This window comes from Pyrgilauda ruficollis, unplaced genomic scaffold (genome assembly GCF_017590135.1).
Source record: "Pyrgilauda ruficollis isolate IOZ18807 unplaced genomic scaffold, ASM1759013v1 scaffold3, whole genome shotgun sequence".
NCBI lineage: Eukaryota > Metazoa > Chordata > Aves > Passeriformes > Passeridae > Pyrgilauda > Pyrgilauda ruficollis.
The window spans coordinates 23425748-23441113 of record NW_024524377.1 but is presented as its reverse complement, the minus strand read 5'-3'; the positions used below and the strand labels follow the sequence as shown (position 1 = coordinate 23441113).

The 15366-nt window shown below is 48.2% G+C and overlaps 1 protein-coding gene across 4 annotated transcripts in view; it reads right to left on the bottom strand.

The window, feature by feature from the left end:
• Positions 1-15366, bottom strand: part of NRP2 (neuropilin 2) — an 89125-nt gene that overhangs the window by 48846 nt on the left and 24913 nt on the right. For all 4 annotated transcript variants that reach the window (XM_041472814.1, XM_041472815.1, XM_041472816.1 and 1 more), the window contains exons 3-7: positions 11466-11647; positions 7042-7272; positions 6352-6507; positions 4308-4477; positions 3116-3271 (exon numbers count right to left, since the gene is read on the bottom strand). In XM_041472814.1, the coding sequence (XP_041328748.1) occupies positions 3116-3271; positions 4308-4477; positions 6352-6507; positions 7042-7272; positions 11466-11647 (895 nt within the window). The remainder of the gene's footprint in view (positions 1-3115; positions 3272-4307; positions 4478-6351; positions 6508-7041; positions 7273-11465; positions 11648-15366) is intronic.

The window sequence follows — 15366 nt, the reverse complement described above, 5'->3', positions numbered from 1 at the left end:
GACAGCGCAGCACCTCTGGCCAGGTTGCTGGGTTAACCTCCCCCCTGGCCCATGCCTGAGGGAAAGACAGAGCACCACCCCCTGGACAGGGGGATGTCTGGGCCAGGCTTTGTGGGGAGTGGGCTGCCAGGAAGGAGGAAAACCTGGCAGGGATGGGGTGGGAAAGGGAGGGAGTGAGTGTGGAGCTCCACTCCTGCCGGCTGCCCTCCCACTGCCTCCCCATCCCAGAAACACAGCAGTGCTCGGCACGGAAACAGCCCAGCCAGCCCTGTCTGCTGTGAGCACATATTAATCATATTTTCCGCTGCTCCATCCTGCCTTTCCCGTTTCCCTTGCTGCTGAGTGCCAGCAACTGGGGACTCAAAGGTGAGCCATCACATTTGCAGGGAAACACCCTGGCCTCACTGTCATCTGAAACACCGGAGGGAGGGGAAGCAGGGGGCAAAAGAGAGGCGGTGAGAGCTTCCCATCCTCTGCAGGGAGCATCATCCCCTCCCCACCCCTCCGGCACTGGAGGTTTTCTCTTGCATTAACTCCCCGATGAAGATGTGAATGTTAGCTGACCCGTCTACACGTGGCAGAGTGTTGCTTTTGGCCCACAGAGCTGACAGAAATTCTGAGCAGTGTTTGGTACACCCCATATGCCTATGTGTGCATGTGCATATATACATGCATATGTGCAGATATACATATATACACATATGTATGTGTCTCTCTCTCTGTATATATATATATATGTATGTATCTATCTGCATGTATATGCAGAGTCCTGTCTGTCCACACCTTCCCCTCCCTCCCTGCTCCTCATGGCACCAGCTCGAGCTGCGGCAGACTTGACGAATCTCTTTGGCATGGTTTGCTCCAGCGCTGCAGCCCGGGCTGCGCCGAGCTCCACACTGATGCAGGGAGGGAGCTGCACCTTGAGCACAGGCATCTGGGAGCTTGCTTAGCACAGGAACAGCGGGATTAGTGCGGGCACGGGATGTGGGACCAACGCCCCCGGCACCAGGGCTGTGAGCAAGTGGCCTTGCCCTGGTCCCACTGTAGCTCAGCAGCTGGCAGCCAGTTGTTTGGCGGGGCAGGAAAGCAGCCACCCGGATGCAAGGGGTAGGCGAGCCACCAAAAAGCAATTACTTATCCTCCAGCCTTGGGAGGTGGCTGCTACATTAAGGCCAGAATGTGGGAATGAATAGATACTGGAATAGAGGAGTAAAAAGAGAAGAGGTTTGATTTTTTCCACTTTTTAAATGAAAACAGAATAGAAAAAAGCTGACAGAAATCAACGGCCAAGTCCTGAAATGGTGACAATTCAGATGCTTGCAGGATTGTTTTGGATTGACACCAGCCAGGCTTGTGTCTTGCTGGAGCAATGTAAATTGGCTTAGTAGCACTGAAACCAGTCATGCTGTCCTGCTCCACCCTGGCTGAGGATGCAGTGTCCAATGCCCAGGACTGCAAGGATGGGATATTTATTCTCTTCTGCAACTAAAACCACCCTCCAGGCCAGATTTCTGCTCCAGTTAAGACCTGAAAAGGTAAATTTATTGCCAGTGGTTATATAGAACACTGAGCTGTGTATATAGCTCATCTCTCTGTCCAGCGTTATGAGTATATCCTGTCCGACTCAGCTTACAGAAAAGATCTCAATGAGACCCCAAACTCACCTGGGGTGAGGAGAGATGGCCCTGATTCACAGAAATGTCTGCTGTGACCAGTGGGTCCTGGGAGAGCACAGAGGCTCCACACCACTGCATGGGCACTGTGTTAGGACTATACATGAGCTCCACCATGAGCCACTGTCCTGGAGCCAGCCCACCTGAGACCTGGCGGAGCCCATCTGAGGACTTCCCTCTGTGGTGCTGGACTGTCCTGTGCCTCCATTTCCCTACTTCTAAAATAGGACTAACATTCCTTCACTGGCACATGAGGAGCTTAAATACTCCAAATATTGCAGGTATGAGACTCTGATAGGCACCTCTGTACAGTGAGGACTCATTCTGGGAAGCAGAGGGAATTTGAACCCAAGACACACTTGTGGGGAAGGGGAAATCACACAGCCCGGAAGGGAAGGAAATGTCTGGATGAATCCTGGACAAGGCAGGCTACTGCATTTCACGCCAGCAGCGCCTGTGCCAGCAAAGGGAAGGGACAGCTAATTTAATAGAAGTGCTGAGCAATCAAAAATGACTGGGACATGTGTGTGGGGGGAGGTGTGTGGAACCCCAGCCAGAGTTCACACAGACACACTATGGCACATCAGCAGGGAGGACCTGAACACAGCAGCAGTGCTGGAGGGTGCCAAAGAAGAGCAGGGAAGCACTTTCTTGAGGCACCCTTAACCAGGGAATAACTACATGAGCAAAGCAACAGACAGAAAAACCAGCCTGGCACCACGGCTACCTTAACCCTCCTCTCCATACACTTCCCATGCAGACCACTCCAAGTTTATCTTTCCTGGCCACACACCAGCATCCATATGGTGTGAAACAGATGAACACCCATATTTACTCTCCTTCCTCCTTGCTCCCACCTCTGTGGGTGTCCCAGAAACACAGCAAGAGCATGCACAGCTCCCAGGGCTCAATGCACCCATTCTGACCATGCCTGCTTTGCGCAGATCTCACAGCTCTGGCAGACTAAATTGTTTCTCATTATTTATTGCTCATTTTGTTCTCTGGGATGGTGCAATTGCCTCTTAGGATTTGTGCCCTTTCATTTCCAGGCCTCAGTAACTCCTGAACTACAGTTTCATGTGGTTTTGTGATTGTTAACCCAGCATGCAGATGGGTCTACGACCACAAAAGCTCAATGAATCTTATATGGCAAAACACAGGCTGTGAAAACATTTTCTCCTTCATTTGTAGTCAAAGAACATATTCTCACCACCACGAAAGATGTAGCAGCAGCCAGGTTTTCCAAGGAATAGTGTTTCCTCGTTGTGCAGAGGAGAAAGGACTATTTCTGCTCAGAGCATCATCAGTCTTTTAGCCATCATCAGAAAAAGGATCCCTCACAGATTAAACCCTCTGGGCCTGCAAAATCTCTCCATTCTCTTCCCTCATGTTGGCTACAAGATTCACCAAGGTGCAAGCAGAAGAGACAAAAAGGACGTTACCTTGTGGTTTTTCCCATGTCGGTACATCATCCAGTCCTCCCCATTGGTGCTGACCTCCAGCTTGTAGGTACGGACATAGTAGCCCTTCTGGGTTTCTCTCGAGATGGCACCCTGTGTGGCAATGGCTGTGAGCACAGTCAGGAAGTGGAGGTCCACCTTGCCAGGGGAAAAAGGGACAAGAAAGAGAGTGGTGACCACCTGAGAGTCCAGAGTGGCTAATTAGTTCCTCTCTCTGTCTCTGAAAAATTAAAAGGTTCAAATTCAGTCTGTCGCATTTCATCTATGGGTGCACAGTCCAACAGCCATGACCCTTCTCAGGGATGACTTCAGTGGGATAGAACCCTGGGACAAGAGTACCTAAGGATCTTGATGTCTGTTTATATGGGACCATCACAAAGCCTTCTTCCTGCCTCAGACCAAGCAGCAGGGTCTGCACAGAAGCACACGTCTATTAAAGCAGGACAGAGACCGACTTTTCCCATGTAAAATAAAAGCATAATACCCAATTAGCAAGTGCTGCAGCTCTTGGTTTTGCCTTGCTGGGTTTTTTTTCTGTTTGTTTTACAACATGGGTTGAGAAAGGTCAGCAGAGCTGGCTTAGTAGCCCTGCCATGAATGAAGAATGAGATGTCTGCTAGAGGCAATGACATTCACCGGCTCCTGCTCGTAGTGCCCTTTAGCAAGCAGCGTCTCCCGGCGATGTGACACAGCCAGAAGCTGTGTGTGGACACACTGTGGCTCTAACCAGCTCCCAGGGAAAGCCTTTGCTCTGTCAGCCCCCTGCCTGACATCGCCCGCTCACGCTCCCTGCATCACTGATGAGATAAATATTATTCTAGTTGTTTTTCCATGCACCCCCTGGAGACTTTGGTCCTCAGGCCAGCGGCGGAGTCAGTGGCCCTTGTAAGTGGCAGAGGTCTCTCAGTCTCTGTCAGTCTGATGGAAAGTCCATCAAGGCTTGGGCAGAAAGGAGGGGCTGGGAGAGAGACAGCGGATGGAGTCAGTCCTTGTGCAGGCAAGCTAATGGGAGAGCCAGCCTGCCGCATTTCACCTCGGCACTGCAGCTCCCCTGCTGCTTGCTCCCCATGAGCCAGAGGCAATAAAAAATTCAACAACCCTTATGGTCAAGGGTCAGTTTAACAGTGTGACACTCCATTTGGTGGGGGAAGAAGAGAGGGGGCTGGAAAGGTACCTGGAGGTACTCTTTGTTGCTGTCTACATTGGGGGTCCAGCCGTTGTCATCACTGTTGAGCCGGCTCTGCTGAGGGGTCCATCGCCCATCTGAGTAGGTGGAGGAGGCACTGATCTGCATGTTGGAGATCCTGCCAGACTCCATCCCCAGAGGCACATTGCACTGAAAGTCTAGAGCAAACACACACATACACAGAGATTAGTTTATACTCTCAGTACTTCACGCCCAAGTGAAAGGCAGCCCTGAACTAATCTCTCCAGCTAACCCTGAGCAAAGCTGCCTGTCTGGAAAGATGAACAGATCTGCACCATCTTGCAGGTTGTGTGTGTTCACAGATGGCACTGAAAAATTATAGATAGGGCAGCTTTGTGTTTGCATGGCCCTCTGAACACTAATACAATGTGGATCTTTGTCCTTTTCTCTATCTTCTTCACCTTTGCTCAGTTTTGACACAATTCTGTCCCTTCCCTCCCTTCACCTCCACCAAGATGTTCCAAGTATCCTTGCCACAAAGCTCCCATTTTGAAGGCTGTAGGTGAAATCTAAGCACTGACAAGGCAAGGAATACAGACAGACACATGAGGAAGGTGCTTACTGTTGCCAGAAGGAACATCAAGGATTGGAATGGGCAGATCTAAAGGTTTTGTGAGCATGTGAGAGCAGAGATGCATGTGTGTATGTGTCGTGTCTATCTGCTTGCACTGTGTGTGGTATCAGGCCCATAGGGATTAAACAGACAAGATTATGAAAGACACTGCTATGCTTTTCTTTGGATCTCCTCACTTCTAAGGCTTTTGAAGTCACAATTAGCTCAGTTTTATGGCACATCTCATCTATTTTATAACAGTTGTCCTGTAAAAACCATAGCAAAGAAAACAGTGATAGAAAATATTGCATGGGTCCAAGTGTGCTGCTGTTGTAAACCAATGGAGCTCCACCAAACTGCCTGTGTTTTTAAGGTGGTCAAGTCAACTTGGGTGGAAATGATGGGCCAAGTTAGGATGTCAGTGCTATTATTAAAGTTTCAATTTACACCACCATAAATGAAAACAGGCCTGGCACTTTAACAAAGGCTCTGGTGCTTGATTTCTCAAGCTTTGTGTTCAACATCTTATTTGCAAATCCAGTACAGAAAAGGGATTAAAGAACAGATCACCTCAGTGTGGCAATAGCTAATGGTGAAGAGCTCATGCTTGTCTGTAACTCTCACAGCCTCAGCAGAACATCCTTTACTCAATCACAGAGTAAGAGATTGTAACCCTGCTGCCCTGGTGCTGCACAACCCCTACTCTATCCTGCTCTCTGTCACAGGCTTTCAGTGGCAGGTCAGGGACTCCCTCTCTTTCTCTGGGACGGAGGGGTGTCCTGAAGGCTTCTTCTGTTGTATCAGAGGTTCACTGTGAACACAGGTCAAGAACAGTAGCTCTGAGGCAAAAATCCCATGGGAAAACAAATGGAACCTTTCCTTGCCTGCAAGTGTTATCATAAAAAATCAAAATGCTCTTCATTCTCAAAACACACAACTTCCTCACTCCATATCAATTTACCTCCATTATTAAGGGTTATAAAACAAAATTTGGCTTGAAATTCTTAGAGCTTTAAGCAATCTTTAATTAGACAGCCAAGAAATTCCAATTTGTGGTTTGGGACTATGAATTTCTGGAAAACTAGAGAGAGAGCGAGAGAGAGAGTGTGTGCATATTTTTCCCCATGCTTTAATGAATCTGCTGCACATGCTGGGCTGAAGTCTTCCCTTAAATCCTTTGGTCTCAGTACATACATGAAGGATTCTAAGCCAAAAGGTATTGAGAAGACTTCACAAGCAAGTGAAAAGTCAACAAAAGGTCAGAAAGTGAAATTCTTACTTGAAATCTTACTACTATCAAAACAGAGAACAGACCTAAGTGAAACTGCTGTCTGCACTGCTGGTGGAGAACCAGTCCCTGGACACACTTCTGCCTGCTTTACTCTTGCATATGCCAAATGAAAGATGGGAAACACAGGGGACACAACTAAGTCATACACACACACACTTCCAACTTACTTTCTGGGACTTCCTGGTGGATCAAGTAGTACTGAGCAGAGAAACCATCCTTAGCCACTGCCAGGTCCGTGTGGAAGGTGAGAGAGAGGACGCCGGTGGTCGAGCGGATGTCCGATGGCATATTAATGCCACAATACCTGCCTATCAAGGGGCCGACTGCAAGAGAAAGAGCAGCGAAGGTAATGCTGGCTTTTCCACTGACCTCCTGGGTCACCAGCTCATTGCTGATCAGGATAAAAGACAGACTTCAGGGATGGGTTATTTTTTATATTCATTGGCCTGGTGCCATGCAGTGCAGAAATATCCACTGCAGCAGGCATTGCTCTGCAATTGCTGGGAAATGCTCCAAAATGCTCTGTTTCTCGGTTTTGTTATAAGGTGGGGAGGTCCTCCCATCACTGCATGAACCCACTGCCCTTCCCTGAGGGAGAACTGCTGGTGTTTGGAGTGTCCCATGGGGCTTTTCAGATCAGTGGTTACAACAGAGCAGTAGTTTGTGGTTTAATGAATGCAGCCTTCTGCAGGCACACTGTCCCCAGGCTGGCCATGGCATGCCCTAATGGCAGGTTGCAGGCTGCAGCCACCTTTGAGGTTAGGCCCCTTCGTGTTCAGAAAGCGACTGAACAGTTTTGGAGCTTTGTGAGATACCAGGGAGGGCCAAGGAAAGCAGTGCAGCACCCCGTGGCTTACCGTGAGGGATGCCATCCCAGATGTCTAGCCAGTCATACTTGCAGTCTCCTTCCCCTGACTGCAGTGGGTCATGCTCGAGGTCAAAAAGCAGAAAGTGGAGGAGGATTTCTGTCTTTGGCTTGGCTATGATGGTGAAGATGCAGTCCAGGTTGTGTGGATACTTGTCAGGGAAACCCGGAGACTCAATAGTGCCGTTGGAGGCAGTGAAGTTTCTGGAGCAGTCCTCGGAGCCTGTAGCAGCAGGAAAAACCCAGAGCTTTAGCAACAATGAAGCTTAATGCCAACAACCTGGCACTGTGAAAACCCCATTCTGAGTTTAGTAGGGTTGTGTATTCACTTCTGGAAATGTCCTGCAGCTTAAGATCTGTGGGAATTACAGCAAGAAGTGAGAAGGGGATTTTCAAAGCTTTCCACAGGTGGAGACACAAGGTCCATGAGGTACTGTAGTGGACAACATGGCTCAAAATCCCTTAGAGAGGTTTGCAGACATAATCTGCTGATCCTCCTGATAATTACCTCAAAACCAGGACTAGAAGAGCAATCCTATCCAAAGCCATTGCTGTGATTTGGCAGGCCAGCACTGTGCCACGTCCCTCACACTGGTGGTGGTGGAAAGGGAGACCACACCAAGCTGGCCTGTCTTTCCCAGCTGGCACTTTCCGCTCTAACTCATCCCCCAAACTGACCTGGCAAACCTGTGTGCTGCTCCAGAGCCTGCAGAGAGGACAGCCAGCACACAGGGAGCCACCATCCACAGTAGTCATGACACAGCTGCTACCTGCAGCCATGCAGGCAAGGTGTCACAGCGACCCCAGGTCTGGTGGAGGAGCCCCGTTTGGGAAAGGAGCTGCCTGGGATGGGGCAGAAAGGAATATTGGGATGTATTAATTTTGGAAAGGCTGTTCCCATGGACCAGTCTCCTGCAAACTCCAGCCTTCCAGCACAGATATCTGTGCCTCAGTTTCCTCTTGAGAAAATCCGTAAGCACAAATATTTACACAGTGTAAGGGCCTGTGGGAGGGTGCCAATGTCTCCACTGTTTGCTGCAAACCCTTGGGAAGTGCACAGTTAGCCTGCAGCCCCCACCCCCGCTCCCAAGATCCCCACAAGGGACAGGGGCCAGCTCCAGCATACATCTCCACAACACGGCCACATTAAGAGTGGAGATAACAGAGGCCATGGCAGGGGGATCTCTGCTGAGAGCAGGAACAGAGCCCTCTTTTTCACAGAATGAGCCATCCACATCAGAAATGCAAGTTATTTCTATCCTTAAGGAAGACCTTTGCGTGGTGGGGACGACAGACAATGTTGCCTCTTATTTATTGCTGACCTCAGCACTGGCCTCGGCTGCAGCCGGGCCAGCTCGGTGCCCCCTCTCATACAGCCAAGGTGCCTCAGGGTGGTTGGGGAAAGGGGAATTTGTGTCATATTCATACCACGGTGACTTTGAAACCCTTGCCAGGACAATAGGCAACAGAAATCTGGAGCCTGGAGCTATCAGAGGAGAAAGGGAGTGTTAGAGAGGCTGCTGGGCACTGCTGCAACCTGGCACTAGCATTCACAAAGGTTTCTGCTTGACTTTTACTGGGACACTCTCCTTCTCCTCTACAAACCCTCTTGCTCTGGCTCTTCCAGGCAGCACCAGCCTTCCCACGACTAATGGCAAACTTGTTATTCAATTCAGCATTAACCTACGGAGTCAGGCCAGCAGCCTGCAGTAATAGCAGGATCTTGCACTGCATTATGCAGTGCCTGGCTGGAGAGCTACTCAGGAGAGGTTCTTAATTGACTACCTAATGAAGCAGCCAGCTTTTCTGCTGGGAACCTGTGGGGTAAAATGCAAAGGCAAAAAAAAAAAAAAAAAGGCCAAAAACAAATCACAGCATAATGCCATTAGCAGGGGTAAGTTCCAAACAACCTGAAAGATGACCAGATAAATAGTGAAAATAACACAAGCTCCGAGCTAGGGAGAAAATCAAAGGCTAAACCCAGATTCAGGGACTGTCCTCTAGTGACAGGCAAGATGTAACTATGTCACCACATTAGACAACAGTTTCCTCACGTGGGGCTCTTATCGCATTTGGCATCTTTGTCTACATTTTGGCTAATAGCAGCAAACACAATGATCAGCTTTTTATAAGGAAGCTGCAGATAATCAACGGGAGTCATGCTGCTTTGGCAGCACAGGCCAGCCTGAGAGGAGACTTTGATGCCCAGCGCTGGAGAGCTCAGGCCGGCCCTGCGAAACTGACTCACAAAGGGAGCAGCAGGGAGGCTGGACCAGCCAGGGCAGACAGCTCTTGTCAGCCCACAGACTGCTGACTGATACCCATCGGGGATTCAAAGACTGGTATGTGGTTGTTTGTATGCAGATTTCTTCTCTCTCACATTGTGATAAGGGAAATTTAGCACAAGGTGGGGAAATAAATGCTCCATTGAAAAAGTTGTTTTTTTAGGTCACCTTTAAGACAGAAGGAATCTGCAGCCACTGCTGCCTTTACTGATGTGGACAATGACAATCTGATGACCTTTAAAGCTGGTTACCCTGACAGCTCAGATGGAAACTTGGCCCCTGCCTGCCAACAAAAAGCAAGGTTTGCTTGTACTGCAGGAGCCCTGCAGGCAGCACTGCCCACCGCCCTCTCTGGAGCCCTGGCAGGGACTGAGGTCGGGCAGATGTGGGCTGGGAGTGCTCCTGGATCACGGGCTCATCCACAGTCCTGTGCCAGAACCTGCCTCGCCAGGCTTAATTTTGCGGGCTGTGGCTGTAAGAAAGGGTGGCTGTATCTGGAGAGCATGGCTGCCTGCAGGGGTGGGGGTGGCAAAAGAAGCCCCAGCACCACTTCAGCTCCAGCCTCCATCCAATACCTGCTCTCCTCCAGATCAGCCCTTGATTCCTCTCCTTCCCTCCCAGTAACAACTTCTCCTTTCCTCATAGATTTGGTGCCTTACTGGCTCCCAACCAGACCGACAGAGTTCCTGTCTGCCATCCCTTCCCACAGCATGGCCAGGCCACCTCAGCCAGCTGGGCCAGCCCACATTGCCTCGTGCCCTGAGTCAGGGCACGGATGCAGTGTGAGGTCAGGCACAGCCCAGCACAGCCTGCTGGGTCACAGGAGGTGTGAGCAGGGAGAGAGAGGCAAGGGGGGCTGAGGTGGATCATCTCACCTGCATTCTTTGCCATCCTTACTGATGGCAACTGGCCTTAGCAAACCCCAGTATCTGGCTGAATCACTAAACTTTCAGGACTAATTTGCATCCTAACCATAAACTAACAGTGGTGGTGAGGTGGCTGCTTAGCCGCTCAATGGCCAGTTATGCAGTCCAGGCAACCACCAGCAACAGACAGCACTTTCCTCATCCATGTGAACCTTCACACATGTCCTGTCCTTATTGATTCACAATGAATTTAGGGAGTCTCATTCTGTTGCAGCAAAGTCTCCACATTCACATCTACCTACGGCCAGGTTATGGGCTGTCTGTGCACCTCTGCCTGCTGCACAGCTGGCCCAGGGCCCCTGGGCACTGCTGCCTGTGCTCCCCATCTTTTCTTTAGAGATGGTGGATAAGCAACCCTATTGTGCTCCTTTTTGGTTCTTCCCATGGCACAGACATTTTTTTTGGTGCTGGACGCAATGACTAAAAGCCATGTGTGTTGTCTTCCAACACATCACCAAAGGAAGGCGGGCAAAGGGCAGGTGCCCCCGTGCCCACACAAAACACTCTCCTGATCCCTCAGCATGCAGGCACACCTCTCTCACATGCACACAGAGCAGAAACTATTTTTTCAAGCCTTTCTTCCCAAGCATAAAATTCTGGCAAATATTTAGACAGAAACACTACTAAAAGGGCTTTGAGCAGATTTTTCTTTCCTCAATAGTAGTTAAGTATCAAATAGAATTATGAACACTTCCTCTTCTAGGCAGCACTTGCCTGGAAGGGTGCTGCCTCAGACTTTGACAGCATTGCTGACAGCAATCACTTGAAGACTAGAGCTCCCCAGTTACAAACCCCACATCCGTGGAGAGAAAACACACCATCACTGGTCAATCCTGAATCATAACTCCACAGGAGGGGGAGCTCCATGCACTTCTAACAGAGGGACAATCCCCTTTTAGCCCTAACAAGCTCCACACATGCCAGAGAGTAAAGATATATGTTTCTTGTCCTCGAATACAAGAGAGCATTTAAGGAGGAACCCTGCTTTAATTGCCACCCTGTGATCCAAAAATGCACTGTCATGTGCCACTAACATCTTTACCTTCTTGGAAATGTGACGCACAGACTCGCTTCAATTTTAAAAAAAGTCCTTTATCTCTGGAAAATATGCTAGAAATCACATTGAAAAGGTGGTCAAAGGCATCTCCAGATGAAGATAATTTTGTCAAACAGTCTGGGAGACAGGCACTGACTCAGACACTCACCTGTTTTGTAGATCTCATAGCGCAGAGAGAAGCCGGCACCTTGCCGTGCGTAGTCTGAGGTGAACTTGATATAGAGAGAGGGGCCAGAAGAGATGATGGTAGGAGGTGCAATGTTCCCACAGTGCTTGCCCAGCAGGTCTGCCGCTTCACTGTCCCCATCGCGGATCTCGATGTAGTCGTACCTGCGGAGGCAGGTGAAATGGCAGGGAAACCATCTGTCAGGGAGATGCTTCAGACGCCAGGCACAAACAAAAACCACTCTTGGTATCTGCATATTTCACAGAACGTCTTCCAGACAGCTACCTGGGACTCTTATTCACAGCACACCACATCACAGACCCCGAAACACTTTTTCTCTTTTGTCTGACTATGTTTAGGTCCTTTCCTCTGCTGTCATTCACACCATCAATTTGTTGCACATACATCCGCTTCACAGCCAACACGCAAAATTTAGGACACCCTTTACCTCCATTTCCGCAAAACTCCTTTGGCATGGGAGAAGCTCAGACACAACTCTCCTGGGGCTTCTCTCCTCCCTTGAGCTCTCTTCTGAAGTGACATTGTGCTGTTTGGCAGAGCTCACTTTATTCCAGTATCCATGTGGGATTTGGCCAAGTACGTACCAAGTGAGACTGACAGTGTTCAATCCATGTGAGCAGGTAGCTCTTTTGTGCACTGACACCACATTGGTCCTTTAGCAAGCATGGCAAGTACACTCACCTAGCACTTGGACATTAATATTAATCCTCTTCTACTAAGTGCTAATGAAGATTTTTTCTGTGGATAAGAAGTTTTGTGTAAGAGCTGAGTACCCACACTCATTATTGCTGTACACCCTGAAACTGCAACCTGCCTTTACTAAACCCCACTTGAAGGTGTTCCTACTGGCCCTACTGGCCTGTCTATCTGACTGGTCTGGGGGAGGAATGCGTAGGGTTAGAAGAATTGCCTCCTGGTGCAGAGACAAAAGCTCGTTACAAAGCTTGGCTGGAAGGTGAAACTGCCACAGATCCCTTCATGTTTTCTAGGCCATGAGTAGGCAAGGTAGTAGTATCAGGCTCTGTGTACTGTGAAGAAACAAACAGCTTTCATGTGTACATCTTGTTCTTCAGCTGCTTTCTAACACCCACGTTCTCCCCGCCCCTCTCCTCTGAGGCCAGCACGATGCTATTTACAGAAACTGACCATCTCTCTAGGACTGTTTATTTGCTTTGTGTCAACCTGTTTGAATAACATGCTTCAGCTCTTCTTAAGGGGGCAGGGAGGAAAAAAGCATTTCCAGGCTGCCAGGAATCTGCCTTTCTTCTTTGTCACAAGATCTTCTGTTTGAGAATGGAGAGTTGAAAGGAGAAGTAGCTTGCTGGATACAGAATGATCCTCATGTGACTCATTCCCGTTCTGCAAAGCACATATCGGCGAGCAACAGCCTCAAAACAAACTTACAGGGACTTAGTGTACTCCTTCACAAAGAAAGATGGCCCAGACAGTTTTGGTTTCACTCCTTTCTGGGATTAAATCAGGCTGAGAGCCAGAAGCAAAATGCCTGCAGATAAAATCCTGTCTACGCTGGACTGAGCACTCAACTAGCTCCAACTGCCCAGCCTTTAACTTCATTACAGACTCACTTGGCTTGGCCAAGGTGAAATCCAAGCGGTCTTGAGAAGTGGCACTTGAAGAGGAAGAGCATTTGGCTTAGCTGGTGTGTGGACACACAGCAATGCAAATGAAAATCTGCTCCCCCTGCTCTCTCCTCAGCTCTGCCTTGCCCCTATCACCTTGTGACCCCTTATTACCCTGACACCAGTCAGCAGCACCCTGCGTGACCCCACTAATGTCCATCATGTGTAGCTTCATCCTACCATCTCTCCAGGGAGAAGGAACATAGAAGGTAGTATTAGTGCTTCTTCTAAGTAGAATTTTTTCCTCCTTGTTTGTCTATTTGTTTAAAGTAGTACTGAGCAAACAGCGGGGACATTTTGTTCTCTAAATAACTATTTGCTTTCAGCGTGCTTTCAGCCCTTCCACATCTGAAGTGCACATCTGTGCCACAGAACCACCGGCTACTAGTGAAATTGTGAGTATGCGGCAAAAAATTAATTTGGCAAAAACATGAATGTTGGCAAAACACAGTTAATGGAGTGGACTGTAAAAGCTCCCATTTTCATGCACAGGCAGAGGTTAGCTGCATCCCAGGGAATCACATCTGTTTGTGCCCTCGTGGGGTTGTACCTCGCCAACACAGTACATGGCTTCAGCTGCTTGACTACAATGATCACAAATATCCTAGTGCTGTCCACATGGCTCCTCAAGCCACCCAGTTCTGTAGGAGCCCTGGAATTTCAGAAGCAAGTTCTGGACCAATAAATTTTTGCTTATTGAATGGGTGACAGACTTCCAATAATACATACAATTAGAGAATATTGCAATCTGCTCATGGGCAATCTGCAAATGGAAAATTAAAAGAATGAATCTAGTAAGTAAATCATCAGGAAATATTTGCTTCTTTAAATTAAGCCTTATTTGGCTTCATTCAAGCATCTAACTTAGCTTTCTCACACTGGAGCTAATCCTGAATAAATCAAATGTTAAAAACAACTGGAAAAAGGCTTTAAGAGAAGGTCAGGAAATAATATTTGCCAAATGTAAAATTAATAGAAATGTGTAAGAGTTTTCTTCCCTAGTCAAAAAATCTTGGCCCAAGTCCTCTGCTCTGCATGAGGCAAAACCTTTTCTTTGGGTCATATAAACAGAGTGTGAATTGGGGAAGTATTACACTTGGGAGAAAGCACCAGCCCAGATGATCAGGAGCCTCTACTTCCTTTCCACCACAGCAATTAAGCTTTAGGCTTTCAAAATGAAAGACCAAAGACAGCCAATCAAAACTGTTAAACTTCCAAACTTCAGCAAGAATGCCAGCTAATCCCCACCACAGATTCTTTTGGAACCATGATCTTTAGTCATGTCTGTGCCTTGGCCCTCCATCAAACAAACTGGTAAACCCCATTCTCCTCATTCTGGGTCACTGGACAAGTTACAATCCAGTTTGGCCAAATCGCTCCTGTTAAGCTTAAATATGGTTTCTAGACTTTCTTCTTCCCTTGTGAAAAATAAGAAGAAAAATTGGAAGAAAACCCAACCATGCTTTCTACTCTAACCATTTCATATTCCGATAACTAAGGCCTAGGGCACAGCTGGGTGGGACACATTTATGCTGCAATGGTCTTCAAACTGTCTCATACAGTGCCCAGCAATTTCCATTTCACTCATATAACCAAATCTGTTGTTTCAGTCAATACGCACCAACATTCTTGTGGGCTGACCTCTCTGGCATTACCTCCACTGGGAAAGCTGCCATCTCCAAGCACATTTCATGGCCACATCTCCACACCTAGGCATCGCTCCAACAAGCCAAGCATAGACATGTGAGAACAGGGTGCAACCTCTGTAACCCTCAAGTATAATGACTTGATTAACCAACTCTTCTTTTGCAGGGAAGGTGACCACAGTTGGCTGCTCCTCCAATGGCACAATGGCAAGATATTGTGAGAATGCCAGTGAGTTGGTTTGAAACCACCTCAAACTGCTTTTCACCAGAGAGTTTTGAGGCTGGGAGGCAATGCTGAAGTGCTTTTAACTGCCCAGACAATGAAGGCTGAGAAAAGGGAAATACAAGGCTTAGATGGTCTTCTTGAAGTTGTTTAATAGAATTAAACGAAAAATGTACAATGCTTACAAATATTGCTGCATTTTTATTACAGATTTTTTTAGTAGAAAGTGCTTTGCTGATGTTAAGAGAGCTTTTATAAACTAATTATAAAGCACTTCTACAGCCTGTATTATTATTCATGCTTGTTTGCTTGCTTTTTCCTCCAGTCAACCTCTCTGCTTCCCAGGCTCTCCT